The 9,792-nt window shown below is 56.9% G+C and overlaps 1 protein-coding gene across 1 annotated transcript; it reads right to left on the reverse strand.

The window, feature by feature from the left end:
* Positions 1-3,176: 3,176 nt before the first annotated feature.
* Positions 3,177-5,377, reverse strand: LOC104346317 (uncharacterized). The gene is made up of 6 exons (XM_086469083.1): positions 5,231-5,377; positions 4,806-4,857; positions 4,382-4,569; positions 3,949-4,107; positions 3,595-3,714; positions 3,177-3,290 (listed from the first exon to the last, which is right to left on the reverse strand). Exons 1-6 carry the CDS (start codon positions 5,375-5,377, stop codon positions 3,177-3,179), a joined length of 780 nt encoding a protein of 259 aa, XP_086325209.1.
* Between the last annotated feature and the right edge of the window lie 4,415 nt (positions 5,378-9,792).

Raw genomic sequence — 9,792 nt, forward strand, 5'->3', positions numbered from 1 at the left:
AGGCTCCATGAGCTTCTCACTGACTGAGAACCCATCAGGCACCAGAGAGGAGCCAGGACCCTCTCCCACCGGCCCTTTGTGCCCAGTGGGACAGCCCAGCTTGGGAGCCAGGGCTACGGGAAGGTATGCTCACAGAAGCTGTGCTGTGGTGCTGGGGTTGAGAATCTCACCTGGCCCAGCAGCAAAGGCCCAATTGTGTTTGTGGTGTAAATCTGTGTCATGCTCTCCAGCGTCTCATCATGAAGAAAGTTTGGCTTTGCAGTTCCAGCATTGTTGATGAGGAGGTTGAGTCCTGAGCCCCCAACCTGCTCCCCGACTCTAGCTGCAGCCGCCTCGATGCTGGTGGGGTCAGTGACTTCTGCAGAGGTGACACAGGGCAGGTCAGTGTTCCCATGGTGTTATGGACCCCCTGTGTTCCCCCAGGGACATGCCCTTGGGGGTGATCGTGGGCAGCAGGAATGGCAGTGCCTGTGTCCCTGTAGGCACTAGCCCATTGGCAAGGCTGCCTCCTGGTGTGGGGCTCCCAGGGTATGAGCAGCACCCGGGCACTTGCCAGGGAATTGGGGCGAGGGAGCCCACCTCGGGGCACCTACCGAGCGGGATGATGACCAGGTTGGGGTGCTTGGAGGCCAAATTCTGTAACTCCTGCAAGAGAGGGGATAGCGTGGGCGAGGAGAGGCTGGACCGGCTGCATGGAGGCGCAGCCAGCAAAGCCAGGCAAAGCCCATGTGGCTGCAGCTCCATCCCTGTATCGCCTCGCACCCACCACCCTGCTCTGGCTGCCCTGCTCCCATCAGATGGGGCTCCGTGCCTCCCGCACGCTCCATGTATCACTGTCCCCTCTGCATATCCCATGCACAGCTGGTCCCACAGCCGTCCCAGCCCAGCTGCCCTGTGCCGTGGGTGCCCGGCTGCACCTCGAGCCCTTTGCAAACCCCCTCCCTCCTCCAACCTGCTGCCTGGCACCAAGCGCTCCTGTCCCCCCAGCACAATCCGCTGCGTCCCAGCCCAACCTCACCTGCGCTCGCTGTCCCTTGGGGTCCCGACAAGCCGCAAAGACCCACTTGGGCGGGTTTGGCATCCCCAGGAAATGCTGGACAAGCCCCAGGCCGATTCCCCGGTTGGCCCCAGTCACCAGAACGGAGCGGACGTGAAGCTCTCCCATATTGTTTGTCCTCCCTCTGCTCCAGCTTGCGTGTTTGCTCAGCTCCCTAATGCTTCTTTATAGTGTGTTCCACGGCCACCCCACCCACTCTGGGCTTGTACAAACCCTTGGCTCCAGGTACCACCTCGCCGGCTCTTTGAACTCTCTAGGCCACAGGTCCTTGCTGGGACCCAGCCCTCATTACCAAAGGGCAAAAATCACTTGGCTTGTTCATGCAAACTCATCCGACCTTGGGAAACCTGGCCCTTTAATCCAGGTGCTCCTGGCCACCCTGGCGAGGAGAGGCTGTTGTGGGTGAGGAGGGAGGGAGCAGCATGTGGGAGGGGATGTGGGATGCCCCACGGCCCAGTTGGGCCTGACAGTTTCACAAGATGGGCTTTCCAAATAATACCCCCATAATACTGGAAATAGGCTGATCTCATCCCCCTTCACCTGTGCTGTGCCTCGGGGTGCAGGAGGCCCCCATGTACCCGTACCATGCCAGCAAGGCGAGGTGGCAGAGGAGGTGCTGGGGATGCTCTGCTGTGCACCATGCCCGTGGAGGGGAGCCCGTGGGAGCACCCACCTGCCCCAGGTCACCCGCCCCTTGCCTGGTTCTCCCAAGCATAAGCACGGAGACCAAGACAGCAGCACCCAAGACTAAGCCTTTCAGGCAGGTTGTGCCGAAGCTTTACCCAGGGCAACGTCCCATTTCCCACCACCACAGCCATTTTCTGGCTGGAAACTGTCCCCCCTCCTGCCCACCCATGCCCTAAGTTGTTATGGCACAGTGGTGACTCTTCCAGGCTGCTTAGAACATGGAGATGAGGTGCATGGCTGTGGAGCTCCAAGACAAGGGGATCTTGTGCACGGCCATCCATCCTGGCTGGTGGAAGACCAAGGCGGGGGTGGAGAATGTACTGGGCTGTGTTGGGAAGGGTCAGCAGGACCAGGTACCCCCCATACCCCCAGCTATGCTCCCTCTCAGAGAAGGCAGGGGCACTTGGTCCTGGAGCCCCAAGATCAGCTCCCAAGTCTGCATCTCTGTGCACATGGGGGTGGAGGCCCTGGAGCCGCCCAGGGTCAGAGAGGGGGACCACAGGCCATGGCAGCCCTGCCAACACGTGGTCCCAGAAGGCCTGGGGACTTGTCACCTCCTCAACCCCAGGCTGTCACTGTGGGGAGTGTGATCATCCCAACAAGCATCACATCCCCACACACCCACAGCCCAAAGGCTGGTGGCCCCTTGGCCCAGGGCCATGCCTGGAGCCCTTCCCCTGCCTCCTCATCAGTGGTGCCAGCCATGCTGGGCCAGTGCCCAGCTCCACTCTAGAGGCCACTGCTTTCCCGCCCAAGCCTCCCTCCCTGCCTGGGGGCCAGGGCCACCCCCCCAAGGCCATGGCTCCTGCAGGCCTCAGGGGTCACTCCCTGGCAGCCCCATCCTGGGCAAGGTGGGCTGAGGGGAGAGCCGGCAGGGACGGTACAGGCTGACATGGCAGGCCGGCCCTCCCTGAGCCTGGAGCCTGCTCTGCATACGCTGCCGGAGCGCTCTGTGTCCAGCCAACCTGCCTGCAACCACGCATCTTGGTCTCACGACTGAAGGGAGAGGGCAGCCAGTCCCTGCCACCCCCAGTCCCTCCAGCCTCCCCAGGCCGGAGCAGTGTCTGCATGGCCCTGAGGGTGCCCCGCAGCCAGGAAACCCTGAGTCCCTGGGGCAACCCCACTCCAAGGAGAGGGGCTGTGCCCCAGCTCCAGTGCCTCCTGGAGGGGACATCTCCAGCAGGCGGCCATGGTGCCACAGGCCCCGCAGGCTGTCACTCTTGGGGATGCCAGTGACAGCCATGGTTCGGGTAGGCAGCTGCGGGCACCTACACGGCCCAGGATAAGGAGTGGGGTGCCCGGGAAGGGGCTGCCCCCATGAGCTGGCAGCGCAGAGCAGAGCCGGTGGCACTCGGGCAGGGGTTTATTGAGGATGTGGGGCAGGGAGAAGCAGCAGCACAGGGCCCAGCTGCCTGGAGGCCGGGCCGGCATCTCACCAGGGCACGACCTTCCCTTCCCAGTCCAGGAAGGTGCCGGTGTCCTTCTCAGAGAGGGAGGAGAGCACCTTCAGCATCCCTCGCACACTGGCGTCCACTGTCACGGGGGGCTGTGGGGCAGAAGGAGATACACAGGGATGTGCCATAGGCCTGGCTAAGGGCTGCCCTGGGGCCTGGGCCAGGGGAAGGAGCTGCTTTTGGGCAAGGAGAAAGCCACCAGCCCAGGGCAGAAGGGGCAAGCAAGGAGCCAAGGGGATAGGGGCATCCGGCACTCGGGGCCAGGGCAGTGTGGAGCTGCCCAGGCAGCAGTGGGGCAGGCAGGGAGGTCATGGTCAGGGGCTCAGGGCAGCAAGTCCCTCCCATGGGAAATCAGTGTGGTGGGGCTGATGGACCCACCATGGCCCAAACTCCTACCATGTGTCCGACAGAGCTCCCCATATCGGTTTGCACCCAGCCAGGGTGCAGAGCAGCGCAGAGGACTCCGTGCTCCCGGTACCCCAGGGACTGGCACTTGGTCAGCATGTTCAGAGCAGCCTGCGGGGAGAGAGGGCAGGGATGGCGGTGGGAGGGGAAGGGGGGCTGCAAGGGGACACGTGCAGACCCCACTGGGGCCAGGCACGAGAATGTGCCATGAGAGGGACGCAGCGACTGGCAGAACCTTAGTCACAGCACAGAGAGTTGCAGGAAATGAGGGAGGAGACGTTGGAGGACTTGGGCTGTTCTTTGCTGAGAAAAGAAGGTTGGATCCATATCCAGCACAGCACATACCTTGCTGCAGCGGTATGAGACAAGAAGTGTCTGATTCCAGATCGAGGCTTTCTCAATGGAGCCAGCAGTGCTGGACATATTGATGATGGCTGCCTTGCTGCAGCTCAGTGCCGAGCTTGGGCTCCCCTGGGCAGACTTCTTCAGCAAGGGCAGGAACGCCTGTGAAGGAGAGGAGAGGAGATAGGGATGTGCACCTCGGTGGCACAGGGGAGAGGACAAACTACTTATGCTGTGGGCGACGTTGTGCATTATCTCCGTGAACAACCACCCTCCTCTTCCCACTGCCCCAGGCTGCCAGGGTCCAGCTCCCGAGCTCCAGCCCATGGCTTCACAGGCTCCTTGTCAATCAAGAGTCCACTAAAGTGGAGGCAGGACGCTCTCCCACCAGCCCTCTGTACCCCCAAGAACAAAGCAGCTCAGGTGAGGGTCTCACCTGACTCAGCAGCAGAGGTGCAACTGTGTTGGTGATGTAAGTCTGGGTCATGCTCTCCAGCGTCTCAGTATCAAGTGTGCTGTTTATCAGCATCCCAGCATTGTTGATGAGGAGGTTGAGCCCTGAGCCCCCGACCTGCTCCCCGACTCTGGCTGCAGCCGCCTTGATGCTGGCGGGGTCGGTGACTTCTGCAGAGGTGACACAGGGCAGGTCAGCATCCCCATGGTGGTATGGACCCCCTGTGTTCCCCCAGGGACATGCCCTTGGGGGTGATCATGGGCAGCAGGAATGGCAGTGCCTGTGTCCCTGTAGGCACTAGCCCATTGGCAAGGCTGCCTCCTGGTGTGGGGCTCCCAGGGTATGAGCAGCACCTGGGCACTTGCCAGGGGAATCGGGGTGAGGGAGCCCACCTCGGGGCACCTACCGAGTGGGATGATGACCAGGTTGGGGTGCTTGGAGGCCAAATTCTGTAACTCCTGCAAGAGAGGGGATAGCGTGGGCGAGGAGAGGCTGGACCGGCTGCATGGAGGCGCAGCCAGCAAAGCCAGGCAAAGCCCATGTGGCTGCAGCTCCATCCCTGTATCGCCTCGCACCCACCACCCTGCTCTGGCTGCCCTGCTCCCATCAGATGGGGCTCCGTGCCTCCCGCACGCTCCATGTATCACTGTCCCCTCTGCATATCCCATGCACAGCTGGTCCCACAGCCGTCCCAGCCCAGCTGCCCTGTGCCGTGGGTGCCCGGCTGCACCTCGAGCCCTTTGCAAACCCCCTCCCTCCTCCAACCTGCTGCCTGGCACCAAGCGCTCCTGTCCCCCCAGCACAATCCGCTGCGTCCCAGCCCAACCTCACCTGCGCTCGCTGTCCCTTGGGGTCCCGACAAGCCGCAAAGACCCACTTGGGCGGGTTTGGCATCCCCAGGAAATGCTGGACAAGCCCCAGGCCGATTCCCCGGTTGGCCCCAGTCACCAGAACGGAGCGGACGTGAAGCTCTCCCATATTGTTTGTCCTCCCTCTGCTCCAGCTTGCATTGTTTGCTCAGCTCCCTAATGCTTCTTTATAGTGTGTTCCACGGCCACCCCACCCACTCTGGGCTTGTACAAACCCTTGGCTCCAGGTACCACCTCGCTGGCTCTTTGAACTCTCTAGGCCACAGGTCCTTGCTGGGACCCAGCTCTCATTACCAAAGGGCAAAAATCACTTGGCTTGTTCACGCAAACTCATCCGACCTTGGGAAACCTGGCCCTTTAATCCAGGTGCTCCTGGCCACCCTGGCGAGGAGAGGCTGTTGTGGGTGAGGAGGGAGGGAGCAGCATGTGGGAGGGGATGTGGGATGCCCCACAGCTCGTTTGGGCTTGACAGCTTCACAAGCATCCCACAGGCCTGACTGGCTTTCCACATCATACCAGGCTGTGCCTCAGATGTCCGCAAGCAGATGTTCTCTGCCTTGCTCTTGCCTTATCCAAGCCAACACCCGTTCACTGATTGTCCCATGAACAATCCATGGTGTGAGCAAACCCAGCATGGTCTACTGGCAGAAGGAAGTAGACTCTGTACTCTTTACACATGACTTCTCTGTTGTTCATGTACTCCATCCCTTTGGGTGCAGTCTGGTGTTGAGTGGTCCTCTCCACCTAAGAGCCATGGAGGACTCAAGTGCCCAGGATGTTCTCCATCAAAGAGAAATGCCTTGATCAAAGCCCCATTCTCCACATTGCCCATAGGCATGGGGCACTGACAGTTCTGTGCACCAGTGAAGCCTGGTGCTGCCCAGTAAATTTAGTGAGGCATTGCAGCTTTACAGGTCTGGAACTGGTGTGTGTGCTCATCACGTGTTCCCACTCCACTGCAAGTGAAGGCATAGCCCCAGAAACCTCTTGCCAACCCCTTGCTTTCAAGAGCTGAGTCCCAGAGCCTTTGCACAGGCTGCTGGGCAGTAATGGAGGCAGGAGGCACTGACACTGCTGCTGTGTCAAATTCTCCCCAGGGATGTTTTGGCAGTAGCGTTAACCAGAGCCGCTTCACCCCAGCTGCAGTGCCAAGTGAGCCCTCACACTCCAGCAGCAGCTGTTTTCCTTCTCCCTGCTCCTGTCTGTATTCTAGGGCTCAGCTGGCACACACCGTGAGGCAGGCTGGTCCTCCCCACAGACCTGGGACGATCCTGCCCAGGGCACCCTTCCCAAACCCAGTCAGGGGGGATGCAGCTTGGGGCTGTGGTAAGGATGCCCATTTGATGGTCCAGCTCTGCCATTCCCTCATCCCTACACTTGCTTCTGTCTTGGTCCTGCTCTGAAACACCCTCACCCTCATGTTGCTGCATTCACCTTCCCCCAAACAAAACTACTTTCAAGTACGAGTGTGCCAAAGTTTCATCCCAGGGAGCCTTCTGCACCTCAGGCCATTTTCATGGTCACCACGGTGCCACCAAAACAGGCAGTCCTGCCCTGCCTCACTCACCTCTCCAACTCACATTTGGACAGCTGTCTTGAGGGCTTAATCATGGACCGGACCAGACAGATCTGGCACGCACATGCCTCTCTAGCTCTAACGGGCTTTGTAATTCCCCCTGCATCCTGAAACATACAGTTTGGTGACAGCCCCAGACTTCCTCAGCTCCTGTAGCAAGCTTTCTCCACAGATGTTCATTTGCTTTCACATCCTCAGAGTAAGGTTTACCTTTTTGTTTGCTCACTGTAAATCCTGACATAAAGCCCAGAGCACGTGACAGAAACCCACACAAACACACTGCGCTTTTTGTCACGGCAAATGAGAAATAATCTTTGTCGGCAGGCGACAGCCATCGTTTCCACTTCTGGATTCTGTGGAAAATGTCCCCCGCTAACATATTTGTTTAGTTCTTCTGTGGTTACTCATAAGGTTTTGCATACAGGTACAATATCAGCATACTAAGCACTCACACATTTCATTCACTTGGACAACCTCATGGAAACCAAGACTGGGGTTTTACCTTTCTCCCTTCTGCTGCCTGCAGCTTTTCTTTCGTGTAGCACCTTTTTGTGGTCCTGTAGTACTTTCTGCACCAGCATCTCATGAACAGCTCTTGCTTTGATGGCCATCTAGTGCTGTGCTATCCAGCTGCTAGGTAAAACATTCCTCTGTGGGACACAACAGCAGCAATCGTCTCCCACCCTCCTGCATGTCTGCAGCTTATATCTGGGAGCTGATCACAGATCTTCCCTCCTCCCCCTTCCTCAACCCTGCCTCAGCCTCTCCTTAAGCTCTAGCCATTTCATTTTTTTTCCCCATTTTCTTTCCTGAGGCCAATCAGACTTCATTCTGCTTTTCTGATTCTCCACATTGGGTTGAGAATGCCTTGCAAATTCCTACCACTTATCAACAGTGCAAAGCTCTGGGTCTTCCAGCTCTCTGTCTCAGACTGGTCTCTCAGTGAGGGCCCTGACAGTTCTACCTGCCTCAGGACACCTCCCAGATCGCAGCACTGGCTTTCAGGCTCTGATAGGTCATTTCAATAGCCTTTTCTATGTTTTTAATGACCACAACTATACTTGCATCAGCCATTTGCACGAGAGCTCTGCTTCTCCAGACTGACTTCCATGGTTTTCTTCTTCAGAATCAGAGAGCATCAGAAACAAAAAATTAACCTTTTAAACCTCCTATTTTTCTGTGTCACCACATTTTTGTAGTCGTCTGTTGTTTTGGAGTGGTAACTTCGTTACTATAAATGTTGACTTTGCTCTGGGGCCACATGCTGTGTTGTTGATTGTTAGTTTAAACAAGCACTGCTCCTCTGGGAGTCAGAGTCCAACTTGGTGTGAAGAGGCAGAGGAGAAAGCAAAAAGCTTTGGGTCACAACCCAGCCTTGTCACAAGTGCTGCTGCTGTCCCCAAGCCTCTGGAAGGGACCTTGGACCAGCTCCTAAGAAGGGACTTGGATGGTTCTTTTGCTCCGAAACATTCTTGCATGGTCTAAACCTTAAGCTGAGCATTGAAGTCCTTCTGCACACTCCTCACCCATAGCCCCTCAGAAAGCTGTATTTCACCTATGGACAATTTCCATCTCACCACATTGGAAGACTCAGAGCCAGCTTTCCAAGATGCAGTCACATCTCCTCCTCTATCATTTGCTGAAAGCTCAGGTATGCTCACACTCACCTAGATGATTACACAAGGGACAATGGCAGTCCTGCTTACAGAAGTACTGAGTAATGTGCTTTTCTTTGCTAGCCAGGGGAATGAGTGCGTGGCACAATTATCTTTAGTACATTTAATCCACCCTGCAAGTAAGAATAAACTTTTATCGAGCCTATTTGCTCGATGATGTATTCAGGGCTGTTTTGGGCCATCTCATCACTGATTACCCATTTGCTGAAGAATCAATAGATAGTGATGAATGACCTGTAATTGAGAGGTAAGACCTACCCAGCCCTGTAACTGTTTGAAGCTGGGCAGGCCATGTTCACCCTCCCTGACTCATTTTCTTTTTGGCTGAAGAAGACTAGTGACACTCTGTTGTGAAGGGACGGTGCAGAGAGTAAGGGGAAGAGCCTTAGCTTAAATACAGGTGAAGCCAGGAGGTCCCGTGTAAGGCTTCTCATGGCCCTTTTTCACAGCTTTGTTGTTTTCTCAGCAGACCAGCCCAGGTTACACCTGCATTATATCAAAGCTGGCCTTGAGCCCAGGAACCCAAACCACTGGCAGCAGGAGAAGCAGATGCAAAGCACTTGGGACCCTGGCATGGCAAACTGTGTCTTAACATGAGAAGAAATGGAGGCTGAGGCAAGTTTCCAAGCAGCTCTGCCCGCTGCAGAGGACACCTGCAGGAACTGCTGGGTTTCTTAAGACTGAGATGAATCTCTGGGGAACTGTATGCCACTTGTGGCTACCTTGGGCAGGTAGTAAGGATATTCCTCCTTTTCCAAGCTTACAGTGGGTTTTCTGGTCCAGACTCCAGAGAATCCCACCAAAGCCTCTGAGCCAGGGGTTTCCTCTAAGTAAAGCATTTCTGGAGACCTCAGACAAGCTTATTTGAAATAGCAGGCACAGAGGCTTAGATGGAAGCTGGGCTGGATGCTTAGGGCTGATGGGAGTCGAACACAATGTCAAGAGAGGCATGAAGTTCAGAACACACCTTTACTCCCAACATTCACTCACCAGACCCAGGGACGAGTGGGTAGGACAGGACGGGGGGACTCCCTACTGGGAGAGAGCACAGAGGAGCCAGTTTTCCTTCAATGGTGCTGCACTTGGGCAGGGTGGAAGGGCACAGTCACCTCCTGCCCAGCACAGCCATCTCCATCACAGCTGAGATGATGGTGGAAGCCCACTCAAGCCCCACTGTACTTCTGAGTGGGATGAGAGAGGAAGGACAACCCACCAAGCCTTTTGCTTCCCCTTCTGACAGCTTAAAAAATGTTGACCAATATTTTTTTCATA

The sequence above is a fragment of the Leptosomus discolor genome, chromosome 8, assembly GCF_034619465.1.
Source record: "Leptosomus discolor isolate bLepDis1 chromosome 8, bLepDis1.hap2, whole genome shotgun sequence".
NCBI lineage: Eukaryota > Metazoa > Chordata > Aves > Leptosomiformes > Leptosomidae > Leptosomus > Leptosomus discolor.

Bases quoted from the DNA above. Each gene is read 5' to 3' on its own strand.
- LOC104346317 (XM_086469083.1), bottom strand. From the start codon at position 5,377: ATGGGAGAGCTTCACGTCCGCTCCGTTCTGGTGACTGGGGCCAACCGG. The intron at 4,858-5,230 runs GTGAGGTTGGGC...CCTCTCTTGCAG, and splicing joins CCAAGGGACAGCGAGCGCAG to GAGTTACAGAATTTGGCCTC. The intron at 4,108-4,381 runs GTGAGACCCTCA...TCTCCTTCACAG, and splicing joins CACCTCTGCTGCTGAGTCAG to GCGTTCCTGCCCTTGCTGAA.